This window comes from Cololabis saira, chromosome 7, assembly GCF_033807715.1.
Source record: "Cololabis saira isolate AMF1-May2022 chromosome 7, fColSai1.1, whole genome shotgun sequence".
Taxonomy (NCBI): Eukaryota; Metazoa; Chordata; class Actinopteri; order Beloniformes; family Belonidae; genus Cololabis; species Cololabis saira.
In genome coordinates, this window is record NC_084593.1 from 18,154,000 (window position 1) to 18,169,084 (window position 15,085).

At 39.1% G+C, this 15,085-nt stretch overlaps 1 protein-coding gene across 7 annotated transcripts in view; it reads right to left on the reverse strand.

Moving 5' to 3' along the window:
* sptan1 (spectrin alpha, non-erythrocytic 1) overlaps positions 1–15,085 on the reverse strand; it is a 76,502-nt gene that overhangs the window by 56,953 nt on the left and 4,464 nt on the right. For 3 of the 7 annotated variants that reach the window (XM_061724905.1, XM_061724904.1, XM_061724901.1), the window contains exons 1-5: positions 13,271–13,396; positions 5,425–5,665; positions 4,816–4,941; positions 2,824–2,964; positions 1,335–1,615 (exon numbers count right to left, since the gene is read on the reverse strand). In XM_061724905.1, coding sequence (XP_061580889.1) covers positions 1,335–1,615; positions 2,824–2,964; positions 4,816–4,941; positions 5,425–5,661 — 785 coding nt within the window. In that variant the 5' untranslated portion in view covers positions 5,662–5,665; positions 13,271–13,396. Of the gene's footprint in view, positions 1–1,334; positions 1,616–2,823; positions 2,965–4,815; positions 4,942–5,424; positions 5,666–13,270; positions 13,397–15,085 lie in introns of those variants that run through there. The other 4 variants (XM_061724907.1, XM_061724902.1, XM_061724903.1 and 1 more) reach the window with 2 other exon arrangements.

A 15,085-nucleotide genomic window follows, 5' to 3' on the forward strand; every position in this document is an offset into this window, starting at 1 on the left:
TCCAAACACAGTCCGTTATCACCAAACACAGTCCGTTACCGCCAAACACAGTCCGTTACCGCCAAACACAGTCCGTTACCGCCAAACACAGTCCGTTATCACCAAACACAGTCCGTTACCGCCAAACACAGTCAGTTACCGCCAAACACAGGCTGTTACCACCAAACACAGCACCAAACACAGCCCCTTACCACCAAACACAGTCCGTTACCGCCAAACACAGTCCGTTATCACCAAACACAGTCCGTTACCGCCAAACACAGTCCGTTACCGCCAAACACAGTCCGTTATCACCAAACACAGTCCGTTACCGCCAAACACAGTCCGTTACCGCCAAACACAGTCCGTTATCACCAAACACAGTCCGTTACCGCCAAACACAGTCCGTTACCGCCAAACACAGTCCGTTATCACCAAACACAGTCCGTTACCGCCAAACACAGTCCGTTACCGCCAAACACAGTCCGTTACCTCCAAACACAGTCCGTTACCACCAAACACAGTCCGTTACCGCCAAACACAGTCCGTTACCGCCAAACACAGTCCGTTACCGCCAAACACAGTCCGTTATCACCAAACACAGTCCGTTACCGCCAAACACAGTCCGTTATCACCAAACACAGTCTGTTACCACCAAACACAGTCCGTTAACACCAAACACAGTCCGTTAACGCCAAACACAGTCCGTTAACACCAAACACAGTCCGTTAACGCCAAACACAGTCCGTTATCACCAAACACAGTCTGTTACCGCCAAACACAGTCCGTTACCGCCAAACACAGTCCGTTATCACCAAACACAGTCCGTTACCGCCAAACACAGTCCGTTATCACCAAACACAGTCCGTTACCGCCAAACACAGTCCGTTATCACCAAACACAGTCCGTTACCTCCAAACACAGTCCGTTATCACCAAACACAGTCCGTTACCGCCAAACACAGTCCGTTACCACCAAACACAGGCCGTTACCGCCAAACACAGGCTGTTTTTGAGGTTTTTGTAGTGAAATGAGGAGGTATCATAGAGATAACTTCTCATTTCAACTAACTGGATCAGCCGTTCCTCATCCATGACCGTTTCCTACAGCACTTTCAACCGGCTTTCAACGCGAGTGACAGGAAGAAAATAGAAGCAGGGCGCCCGACAAATGTTCAGCTCAAAACGGCGTGCCATGGCGCGTCGCTCGCTGCCAGTTAGGACAGTCCAATAGAAAATAAAGCAATGGAATTGATTTTGTCGCTGACGCTCGCTCGCATCGCATGCAGTTAGGACACAGTGTTACACCCCTGCTGCTCACCGGTTGAAGCGCTGCATCGTTACATTAGTGTTTACCTGTTGAAGCGCTGCACCTCTGCGGAGCCGAACAGCCTGGCCTGCCTCTGCTGCGCGAGGCCCTTCAGCCGCTGCCAGGCCGCGTTCACCTCCTCCTGCTTGCGGGCGATGAGCTCGGCCTCCGGGTGAGATTCCTGGTGCAGCTTGGCCGCCAGCTGGTTGACCTCATTCACGCGCTCCTCGTGGGCCGCCAGGTCCGTCTGGAACTCCTCAAACTTCTTCTGCAGCAGCTCCACGTGCTCCAGGTCCTGACCCAGCTCCTCGGAGGTGGCGATGGCCTCCTGCGGTCGGACGCACCATAATAAACAAACATTGCAAAGCGCAGACCGCTGCCGGTGTTCTGTCAATTCCTGCTGCTTCGTCGAAAAATGCTACGCCGCATAAACCGATAGCGTCTATCTGTCGATTTTTGCTACCCTATCAAAAAATGCTACCTAATGGTTTTTTACCTTTGTAAAGCTACAATTCTACTGTGTTTTACTCCCTATCCCAGTTCCTTTTCCCCCCAAGTGGTCCTTGTTTCTTGCCAGGCTGTCATTGTAAATAAGAATGTTCTTAATGACCTGCCTGGTTAAATAAAGGCCAATGACTGAATGAATATCAAATAAAGCGGTAGAATTGTTTTTTTTTTCTCTTTATCGTATAATGTTCACAAAACGTAATGCAATTCATGTCATGGGTCGTATATTTTGAAGGATCAAATACTCAACATCCCATATTATCCATTTTAAATCAATATTTCAGGGGTAGCATAATTTGATAGTCCAGTAACATCCTATCAAATAATGCTCCCGTCACTTAATGCATTCAGGGCACAGGAAGAGTCTAAAATGATCTCTGCTGGCCTGATACTGCGCTGCAAAATATGTAAAATGATCTAAATAACTTAAAATATTTGCCTGCGCCCAAATTGAAATTTTTTTAATTTCACCGTGCCGCCCTGTGACGACATCTCAGCGGTGTCCAATAGGAGAGAAGGTGGTGGAGGGTGAAAAAAAACTGGCAGGTTGTAGATCAGAGACGATCAACATGGAGGAAAAAATAATTATGGCTGTGAGTCTGTATGAGGAGCTGTGTGATACAAGACTGCAGGCCTATCGTCACATCAATAAAAAGGGACAAAAGTGGAGAGAAATCTCCCACAATTTGGGCATACCAGGTGTGTTTAAAAGTGGTAGAAAACTTTTGGTAGTGGTAGAGAGCTTTTGCAAACCGAGCTGTAGCTACTGTACGTCTAAACGAGTGGGAAGAGGGCGCCAGACCGGAAAAACCTTTTTTTTTTACTTTTTCTGACGAAAGAAACCACTTCAAGCAGCTGCTGACTATTGTAACATTTCTATAGTAAAAAGTTCTGAATTTGTTGTCCAGTGCTTTTTGTTCACATTTTCACCACCTGAGCATCTCCTGACATCCTAGATCCGCCCCTGGCTGCAGCCCTACAAACAACGCTCTTAATCATATTTAAACCCCGTGGAAGTGTGTATCTGACCTTGTCGCTGATCCAGTCCAGCGCGTCCTCACACTCGCGCAGGTACTGCACCAGTTTCTGGGCCTGGAGCAGGCGCAGGCCTTTCTCCTTGGTTTTCTGCAGCAGCAGGTCCCACAGGCGGTGCAGCTCCTCCAGACGAGTCTGCACAAACAGGATTTAATCTGGATTAGACTTTCTGGTAGTGAAACTGAAAAGAGCAAGTCAAAGAAAAGACAAAGAAAATTCCTCTGAACTTGAACCTAAAAACATGGGTCCAAGAGTTGTAAAGCCTCGACTGCACTGCAAAAACTCAAAATCTTACCAGGAATATTTGTCTTATTTCTAGTTAAAATGTCTCATTTTGAGTAAAAAAAAACTGTAAACACTTAAAACAAGAGTCATTACCACAAAAAATACTTATTTGACAATTTCAACCTGTTTCGAGTAGATTTTCACTTGAAATAAGTAGAAAAAATCTGCCAGTGGGACAAGATTTATCTTCTCAATACAAGTAAAACAATCTTGTTCCACTGGTAGATTTTTCTACTTATTTTAAGTGAAAATCTAAATTGTTGTTTTTTTTTTCCAGTGATGAGTCTTGTTTTAAGTGTAATGAGATTTTTTTTTACTAAAAATGAGACATTTTAACTAGAAATAAGACAAATACTCTTGTTAAGATTTTTAGTTTTTGCAGTGTGAGACTAACCAAGATTCTCCATAAAAGCAGTACCTTTCCACAAGCAAACACAGGTTGAAAGGAAGACAGAGCTGACTTAGAAGCACCCAGGAGTCATGCCGCAATTAAACACAAACTTTGATATACTCAGCCATATTGACACTCGTAACTACGGGTCTCTGTTGTGTCCGATAAGGCGTGTAGGACTGAGAGATTAGGAGAGGTTAACAGTGTGCAGGAGTTTAGTTTATGTGTGTTTTTTATGTTGGTAAATTATCCTTGTAGCACCCTATACTGTAATAATTTCCTGAAAATGTAATAACGTCTGAAAATGTAATAAAATGTACACTTAACTCAATCGAAAATGTAATAACTTCATCAATGATGTAATAAAATATCCTGACTGATATTGTAATCAGATATTTTTGCCGATAATGTACATTGCAAAAACTCAAAATCTTACCAGGAATATTTGTCTTATTTCTAGTTAAAATGTCTCATTTTTAGTCAAAAAATCTCATTACACTTAAAACCAGAGTCATTACCAGAAAAATAACTTATTTGACAATTTTCACCTGTTTCAAGTAAATTTTCACTTGAAATAAGTAGAAAAATCTGCCAGTGGGACAAGATTTATCTTCTCATTACAAGCAAACAAATCTTGTTCCACTGGCAGATTTTTCTACTTATTTTAAGTGAAAATCTACTTGAAACAGGTGAAAATTGTTGTTTTTTCCAGTGATGAGTCTTGTTTTAAGTGTAATGAGATTTTTTTGACTAAAAATTAGACATTTTAACTAGAAATAAGACAAATATTCTTGTTAAGATTTTGAGTTTTTGCAGTGTAATACCGTATTACGTTATTGGGAATTTATTACATGGTACTCAAAGTCTGCAATTTAACCCAATAGTCATTCTGGTGTTTCAAATCCAGCGTATATAACATTCTTAGATACTTAAGACACAAAATGTAGAATTCTGGACTGAAAATGAACATATATATTACATTATTTGTCAAGTATTACATTATCAGTTTTGGAAAAAAAAAAAAAAAAAAAGACCCACCTGAAAATGTAATAAATTCCCAATAATGTAATAAAGTATTACATTATCGCTAAAAATTTTGTTACAATATCAGTCAGGATATTTTATTACATTATTGGTGAAGTTATTACATTATTGGGTTTTATTACATTTTTGATTGAGTTAAGTGCAAATTTTATTACATTTTCAGGCGTTATTACATTTTCAGGACATTATTACATTATAGGGAGCTACAGTCCTGCTGGTGCTAAATGATGGAATTGTGGCAGCACATTTGAGACTCCTCTACTGACCCGGATGGTGTCGGAGGAGAAATGGCCCTCGCTGATCATCAGGTTCCCTGTGTCGTCCAGTTTGACGATGGCGCCAGAGTTCGCCTGCACTTCCGCTTCGAAGGCCTGGTGTTTCTGCAGCTTACCCTGCAGAAGGCACGGGGGGGTTACATTTACAGCAAAAGCTCGTGTACAATCAGGAAAAAAGGAACTCCAGAGACTGGAAGGGATGGAACATTGCAAAAACTCAAAATCTTAACAAGAATATTTGTCTTATTTCTAGTTAAAATGTCAAATTTTTAGTCAAAAAAAATCTCATTACACTTAAAACAAGAGTCATCACTGGAAAAAAAAACAGCAATTTAAATAAAAATTAAAATAAATAAGTAGAAAAATCTGCCAGTGGAACAAGATTTTTTTTGCTTGTAATGAGAAGATATATCTTGTTCCACTGGCATTTTTTTCTACTTATTTCAAGTGAAAGTTTACTTGAAACAGGTGAAAATTATGAAATAAGTTATTTAGTGTAATCACTTTTTTTGACTAATTTTAACTAGAAATAAGACAAATATTCCTGGTAAGATTTTGAGTTTTTGCAGTGATTAAGGAATAAATAAATAAATAAAAGACCTGCAGGTTCGAGGGGTCCTTGTAGTTCTCGTCAGAAGCGATCTGGAGCTTTTCCTGGATCCATTTCTCCAACTCGTCGGCGTCGCGGCGGAAAAACTGGAAGCGGTAAGAATCCTCCAGTTTCTGCCGCCGCATGATGGACAGATCCTTGAAGCGGCGGTAGCGGTCCAGGACCTGCTGCCGGCGCTCCTGGATGTCCTCGGCCGTCTCCAGCACTTTGGCTCCCGTGGTGTCCATGTTTCTGGAAAAAACGCACATGCACCACATAAGCTTTGACTAAAATGTCACAGCACATCAGTGTTTGTACTACGGTACTTTTCAAGATTCATACACATTTTAACCAACAAATTTCCATGACTTTTCCATGACTTGGCAGCAAGTTTCCATGACTATACATGACCTCTAAAACATCAATGTATGAATGAAATATAGGAATAAAACTATGTAAAAAGTCCCCACAGTGGAGATCTAATGACAATTATGGTTTTATACTAAATAAACATTTGTTTAAACTAACACTGATATACCAGCAATATGTTGTAGTATATGTTTTCTGTGCGTGCACAGAGATGACGTCATGCAGGTCAGAGGTCTTGTTTACAAACTGATTTCCTTGTTACACACACAGCCCCGGATGTAGACAACAGGTCCTGGAAAACGCGCAGAAACAGATCTAGTGATTCATAAAAGAAATGAACGAGTTTCGTGGCAATAATGTGTTATTTAGACGCTGCATCGTCTGTGTCCCGCTGTGCCCCGTTCGCTACCATTATATGGATAAGCGGCTCGCACAAAACTCCTAATATCTTCCGAAGGACTCCAAATGACACCAAACTTTTCTGGGTGAGTATACGACCATAAAAAATGCCAGAAATAAGTGCAGGTTGTAAAAAACGGAACTTTTCCTTTAAGTTAACGTAGCGCTAATTCATGAGATTAACGTTACGGTACCTTGCTAACATAACGTTAGCCCTGTGGAGGGTTAGGTTTCTATTAATTATGACGACTGTCGATGCTAACGCATTTAATCTGTAAAAACACAGAGCTGTATAGTGATGAGGGGGGAAAATAAAAACGTAATAAAGCTAACTGGGTAGTTTTCAATTTTATCTCTGTAGTCGTTGATGGTTAAAACATCAAGTAGCGCTGGTGGCTAATGTGCTCCAATACAGCAGGGCTCAGAATTTTATTTTAAACACTGCCAAAACTCAAACTCTTATCAAGACTTTAACTTAAAACTTAACTAGAACTTAAAATTAGCTTGACACAAATGAAAGTTCAATTGAAATACGTGGGAAAAACACCTAACCTTTTAAATGATGTGTGTTATCAGGTGTAATGGCATTTTTAGGTTAGAAATAAGAACATTTCTTGGTAAGATCCTTAGTTTTTGGAGTGAAGGCAGTGAATTTGGTCGACTGGTGTAAATTCAGGGTTTTTAAATGCACAGCCATGAACCTACTGGATTATATAATTTAGTCTTAGTAATGTCAATTAACATCTTACATCTTATGTATATTTATAATTGCTCTTTAACTAAACAAAAAAATGTTTTATCCGATTAATCGATGGAATTATCAGTAGAATACTCGATTACTAAAATATCCGACAGCCGCAGCTCTACTTTTATTTCCACTAGATGTCCATGAGGTCAGCATTTCTGTGCAGGGAGTAAATAAAAGTCTGTTATAGCAGCCACCACCCTGTGTGGAACTGCAGACAGCTGAAACACTAGAAATGCCTTTTGGGGGCGGGGACGGACATTCCACACACATGAACCCCGCTGCACAAGCGGATCCTGCAGTAAAAGCCTCTGTGTCTGCTGAGCCGGCGGCAAACGGCCAGATTAGTCTCAAACTGTGGGAGTGATGAGCTGGCAAACCCTATTGAACCATAACAAAACATGATCTTCAATTTGGCATCAATAAGAGCTCAGATTCACAGAGCCGGGGCTGTCAATGACTGCGTTTCCATGTCGTCAATAACTAGTGATGCGCCGAAATGAAAATTTGTGGCCGAAACCGAAAATAATAATAAACACTTGGCCGAATACCAAATCACATACCGTAACATGCTTCTTCGCAGTTATTCCATTTATTCGGCGAACACCCAAAGTGCTTTTTTTTGCTATTTTCGGCCGAACAATTTTGGTTACCGAACATTCGGTATATAACCCTTTTAAAACCGGAATATTAGCAATAACCAGGTTTTGCACGGCCATGTAAACACCAATAACCCCTTTGAATAACCCAAATGTGCTCATATTCGGGTTTTTAAAAACCTGAATATGACCACTGGGTTCCTCCTTTTCTAACCCGAATATTTGGTCATGTATAGCCTAACGGGATTTACCCATCAAAGGGAACAGGAATTTGTTTTCTGGGCAGGTTCTTTTCTCAAGGAATCTTGGTCTTTTGAGTCCAGGAAGTTCTTATAAACATGGAGAAACGCAAGACCAGGAGGAGACTCATCACATGATAAATGTAATGAAAGATATGAACATTTTGGCATTTGTAGACGGTAGAAAGTACCGGGATAGCCAGATTTACAAGAAGGTGAGCGAAAGTTGCGCCAATAAGGAATGCAACTCCCAACAGGACTTTAATTTGTTTGTGTCTTTTTCTTTTTTTTTCCAGTGTGGCTGTTTGGTTTTTGTATTGAAGTGATGTTTGCAAAATGTGAAAAATCAATAAAAAACAATGTTAAAAAATAAATAAAATAAAAAAATAAATAAGCAGGGCCACAAAAGCTATGACTATTTCATAGCTTTCACAAGGTTGGTTAGCGTTGGAGAGGAAATTAAAACCACCCAACTGTAGTGCGGTTGAGTCGAGTCCCACTACAGTAAAACTAAGCAGATTAGTGGCATCAATCCACTGCCTTAAAAAAAAAAAAGAAATCACTGACGTCAAGAATGCAAGCTTTCCCCATCACCAATCCTGCAGAGTAACGTCAGCAAACTAGGGCAAAAACAGCTCATGGCCAGAAATACTTATGGTCATGTGATATTTCAGTTTTTCTTTTTTAATACATTTGCAAAGATTTCTACATTTCTGTTCTTTTCTGTCAGGATGAGGTGCTGAATGTACAATAAAGAGAAATAAAAATAACATTTTTGATTTTATCAAATGGCTGCAATGAAACAAAGACGGAAACATTTATAGGGGTCTGAATACTTTCACTGTACACGGCATCCTTGTTTTCTGTGATTTTTCATCCAACAAAAACAGTATGCTTCCCAAGCAAAATAACTCCCAAAGCTTCTATCTATCAAATACATAATGTTGATTATTTGAATGTTGAAAAAAACAAACTATAATCCTTCTACGACTTCAGTTCATGCTGAATTCAGCGTCTCCCAGATGTGGAGTTGAAGCTTTTTTTTTTTGTTTGCTGCTAACAGCAAATTCTCATGAGCAGTTCTACTGTTCACCCCAGACATTATAACATGATTAAGAAATCACACTTCTTAATTGCTTTCCCCATTTTAATTAATTAATTCTGTAATAAAAAACAAACAGACTGGAATTTTAAACATTTGTTAGTCAAGTGGTACCGCAGAAAAACATGGAAAATAGTGCACGTGTCAGCAACAGCTTTTAACTTTAAGCTTTAAAATGACAAACTAATAGAACAAAAATAAACCAAACGGGTCTACAGAACCGTATCAGCTGTTAGGCCTTGTTATTACCCTCAATTTGAGTAATTTGAACAATTCAGTTACACTTTTTATTAACAATAGAGCACCTCACAACATGTGTCTTCAAAGCCATTTTACGTGGTACAAAAGAGATCTTTTAAATCAGAAATAAGCCCAAACATGTGTAAATACATAGTGTATACATAAGAGGTTTGATAAAGTTGTTTTAGGACTAAAATTAATTATATTTATAGCTATTGCTGAAACCCCTTAATAAAGTTCTGTTTAAACAAGAACCTCCACAAACAAGCGACAAAAGATAATTTAACTAAATTACTGTCAAACAAGTTCTGTTATTTGGCAATATTTTATAAGAAAAAAAACAGACATTTGGTTGATATTAGCAGCATTAGCATTAGCAGGGCTCTGCAACCCGCAGCTCAAGAGCCGCATGCGGTTGTTTAGCGCCGCCCTAGTGGCTCCTGGAGCTTTTTCAAAAAGGTTTGACCTTTTTTTTTCTTCCTTTTTTTCTCTTTATTTCTTTTTTTTCCATCTTTCTCTTCTTTTTTTCTTCTATTCCTTATTTTATTTTTTCAATTTTTTCTCTTTTTTCTTCCTTTTTCCTTTCTTTTTTAATCTCGACATTTCGTCATTTTCTCGAAATTTTTACTTTTTTCTCGACATTTCGACTTTTTTCTCAACATTTCGACTTTTTTTGCGACATTTCAACTTTTTTCTCGATTGTATTTCAACATTAATCTAGGCATTTTGACTTTTTTTCTCCACATTTCAACTTTTTTCTCCACATTTCGACTTTTTTCTCCACATTTCGACTTTTTTCTCCACATTTCGACTTTTTTCTCGATTGTATTTCAACATTAATCTCGGCATTTTGACTTTTTTCTCGACATTTCGACTTTTTTCTCACCATTTCAACTTTTTTCTCGACATTTCAACTTTTTTCTCAAAGTGCATAATGAAAAAAAAAAATCTTCCCCCAGTTATAACTAATATAGATACATGCAGCATGTGTTGCCTTCATTCTAAGGCTTATACAAGACTTTTCAATTTTTGCTTTTGTTTTTTTGGTCCAATATGGCTCTTTCACAACATTTCTGTATTCCACCATAGCAATCTTAGAATATAGAAGTGATCGACATTCGCCCGCCAGAGCCGTAACTGCCCTCAATGCAGCGCTGCAGCCGCTGATAACACTCGCTCCCATCTTGTTTAAGGAGATAACAGCTCTCCCTGTTTTCACCTCTGAGGGCAGACACCCATATCAGCCTCCCGTCCATTAATAACTAAAGTCATATGACATTTGCCCCGGGTGTATTTGAAATCTAGAACATTGTAATCCGTATGAATGACTGCAAAGTGTTCCAAAATGGTGCAGAAAAAATATGAAAAACAGTGCCAGAATTTTTTCAGAGGGATATTTGTGAACAAGGATGGTCACAAAGGCTGATCCTCAAAGAAGAATATTTGCTCCTAGAAAATAAAAAGCAACTTGACTCAAAAAGGTCTGGTCAATAATCCAAATAAAACCCCTAAAAATGTAACAGCAGTTCCAGAGTGATCCGAGGGTCGGGCTGTCAATGACAGGCCAAGAATGGAAAAGGGGGAAACTTAAAACATACCGGTACATTTCTGAGGAACGGATGAGTTTTGTTTTGAAGCGATTAACAAATGCAGCAAAAACAGTGAACACATTTATGTTTTTTTTTTTTGCCCCACGTGCCATGTAGGACTGGCTTTTACAGATAAAGTGGGTAAAACTAATGGACTGATCACTGTTTCTTCTGAGAAACATAAGAAAAAACACTTTTTTAAATGTATTAAACAACATAGACAGCAGCTTTACGTTTTATTTAATCAAATACTAATTTGATATGCATGTTTTTACCCACCGATAATGCAAAACGCCTCCAAACAGCAAAGGTATGAAGAAACAAGCACCCGGGCAACACACTGCTGAACCAATTAAAGCTATAAGAGCAGGCAGACAGCAGTCTCTTATCTTTCACCGGCATCCCTGCGTTTCCATATGTGCGTACTTTAGAGGTTTCCATACGTGCGCACTTTAGTGCACCCCCACCCCCTTAATGCACACATGCAGATCAATACATAACATGATGCCGCTGTTTCCATCTGCACAAGTGCAAATACAGCAGGTTATTTTGAGTTCCAGGCTTGTAAAAAAAAGTATGTTCTTGGGTCATATTAACATACTGATATTAGTTTGAATAACAACTACACTGCAGACTGAAGACAACTAAAAGTTGAATTGGATGGCAGCGATATTGAAACGGTAAACAAAATCAGATTTCGACGGGGGAAAGACAACGGCTATTGATTCAGTCCATTAAAGTATAAGACTTACAGAAATGATGCATCGGACGGCATCCACCCAATTCTGTGTCACGTTTTAATAGATCTGATTATTATGAACCAACAAATAATCTCTTTATCAAATATAATACTCTAAAATTCCATGACATAGTAGAGCAGAAAAACTGTTTTATTTGCCTTTAAAGCCCAGCAGAAACTGCTACCAAACTGCATTCAGTTCCAAATATTTGTTCCAAATAAAAGAAACCCGCTATGACCTGAGGGGGAAACTCATGTTTGAGACGACGACAGTAAGAACAAATATTAAAAAGAGATGGACATCAATTAAGGCAAGAGAAATATGGAATACCGGTAGTTGTGACAACGACCTAAAAATGTGCAGTTCTATCTACAAGTTCAAGAAAATGTTTAAAGAAAATATTGTAAATAAATATAAAACACTATAACTATATAAAGTATATTATCAAAAACATTCTAGAATGTGAAACGTCAATTTTATATTTTGTCTTATTTATTTTTTGTCTTCTTTATGCATTGTTTGTTTCACGGATTAATGCTAATGTTTCAGATTTAAGTTGATCACAAGATAAAAAGGGTAGAAGCTGCGGCTTCAGCTAAACCTTTTCGGCAAAAGCAATGTTTATGTTACTTTTTTCATTGTGTTTTGTAAAATAACTTGTACAAGACTTAAGACCAAAATAAAGACTATTCTATTCTTTTCAAAACTACCGTAAAACATCCTGGTTTCTGTTACTGCAACAACATAAAGGTTTAAGCATGTGTGCAGCCGTAGTGACTTCATCAACGAGGGATGCATCACAAGACAGCACAACAGGAAAGTGGAAGTTAAAGGAATTTCCAGGAAATGGGAGCGACCCGAGACTCTTTCCCACCCTCTCTCTTTAAAGTGAATTTTGTCTCAAATGCAGAGAGACTTTGCTGTTCACCATTAGGGTTGTCCCGATCAGGATTTTCTAGCTCCCGATCACTTGAGTTTGAGTATCTGACGATCCCGATTTATAAAAAAAAAAAAAAAAAAAAAAAAAGGAGGACTAAAACTCAAATTATCCCAAGTTTCTTTCCTTGTCCATTGGAGAACAACATGGACATATATTTCAACAAAGCTTATCAGCACTGGTGCCACAAAATGTAAAAATATGAAATTGTAAACTAAAACAAAAAGTGCAATATAAAAAAAAAAAAAAAATTCACTTCAAATGAGGTAGTTGAATGACATCCAGTCAAACTCAAAAACACAAGAAAATTAAAATACTTTTTGGCTCAACCTTAGTGCAACATTCTGAATGGCATGAAATGAAGAGCAGCAGCTTAATGCAACATGAACATATATAAAATTTCACATTTCAAACATGTAAACCATGTTAGTTTCGCTTACTTGCCGGCCGGAAGTGACGTTAAATGCGACAATATAGAAAACGATTTAATATATATTAAAAACATTAATAACTAGGTATGTCCCGATACTTTTTTGGCCGATACCAATGTTTTGAAAATGCCGTGATCGATCGGCCGCCCGATTACAGCAGCACCCGGCATTGTAATGACGCAGCGAGCCATTAATCATCATATGCTCTGTAAGCGTGCAAAAAAAGGATTAGGAATGTTAACATACTATATGCAAGTCTGTCAAACACTAACAATTGTAAAGCTCAACAAGACACGCAGTGAGACGCCCCGGCGACCGTCTCTCATGACGGATAGAAAACGCAGACATGCAGGCAAAAACTCTGATCCACGGCAACTTCCTCAGCAGCCTGTGTTAAAGTTAATACTACATTTTTATACTCATAGACTAAAGATGAGAGTTAAAATTAAATAAAAGCAAACCCATACACAGCAGATGTTTCACCCGAGTCCTCAGGTTTTCTTGTATCTTGACGGATCAGAGAGACATCGCTGCAGTAAAGCCGTAGCCTGCAGTCAGTGTTTTACAAAACTCTAGCACTCCCTTAAAACCGTCTTGTGGCGGCCGGAGAGGCAACGTCTTTACTCCGCAGAAATGACAGACGCATTGCACCTGCAGTGACGATGCTGAACAGAAGCAAGGCAAGATGTAGCCCAACCCATGCGTTTCTCTCCCTCTCTCTCTCTGATTCCCCTCCCTCTTCCCTCTCTCATCCCTTTACTCAGCAAAAACCACAAAGGGCAGACGTCTCTCTCGAATATTCCTTCCTGAAGAAACTGGGAATAGTTTACCTTGAGCTCGGGTTCAGTAAATGTGGATATGTATGTGGCAAACCTTTGCAAGTGAGATATAAAGCAAGATATTAGTCAAATTTAGAAGCCATTAGCAATGAGACATCAGAAGAAGACATCCATTTTGTAACAACTGTTCACTTTCATGGCATAAATACACTGCAAAAACTCACAATCTTACCAGGAATATTTGTCTTATTTCTAGTTAACATGTCTCATTATTAGTCAAAAAATCTCATTACACTTAAAACAAGAGTCATTACCAGAAAAATAACTTATTTGACAATTTTCACCTGTTTCAAGTAGATTTTCACTTGAAATAAGTAGAAAAATCTGCCAGTGGGACACGATTTCTCATTACAAGTAAAAAAAATCTTGTTCCACTGGCAGATTTTGCTACTTATTTTAAGTGAAAATCTACTTGAAACAGGTGAAAATTGTTGTTTTTTCCAGTGATGAGTCTAGTTTTAAAGCAGCACAATGTAACTTTTCCACCTTAATATAATATTTCCAGAGTCATTGTGATGGTACATCAACTTCCAACAGGTTTATTGACACCTCTGTCATGGTCTGAGGGGTCTGTATCGCCTTCACTGGCACTATGTAACTTCCGAGGTGGATGGTAGGAACCCTTCCACACTACTGGTAACGTTTTATCTTGCTTTAACATATATAAAGTGGTCTCCCCTCACCCTGACAACACAGAGAAGATGGAAAGCCACCAAATTCTGCAGTGTCACTGTCTGTACAGCCGCCCGGCTGAATCTTCCAGTGTCATGTGACTTCTACGAGCCGTTCAGAATCTGATTTCCATAGGTCGGCCTCCGCTGCTGAAACCACGCCCACAACTAACTCCGCCGGCCAAAGCGTCCGCCATTGTTTAGAAGCGGTGGCTGTTTCCATAGCGAGGGACAGTTAAAATTAGGTTTTGCATCGACACTTACCCTCATAAAAGGATCAGTACCAACAGCACGGACCCGGCAACTGCACACGAGTCAGCGGTAAATGACGTTATTTTTTTAATGTTATTTATATTTGTTTACAAGTATGATCTTTGCAGGGGCTAAGTATTTAGCTTAGCTCCGGTGTTACTCCGTGTTACGGAGCTTTATTAGTACCGTAATACATTTTTCTTCCGTTTATGGTTTCAGATCTTCCAAGCACCTGAAGCTGTTCAACGACACTTTCAGAAGATGCACGGTCCTTCCTTGAGTCAGCAATAGTGCATAAATGTTATTTATATACAACTTATGTTATTTTATTTTTTTAACAATAAAGTTGCCATTTGTGAAAATTCAGTGTTGTGATTTCTTTACAGTTAATATGATTCATTTGGGGGGCACGTGTTCCCTTGGGTAACTAATGTGAACTACCCTCACAAAAACATGCAGCAGTCCTGGGCTATACATGCCCCCTCTGGCCAGCCGGGGCGCCAGATGGGGTGGGGAGGAT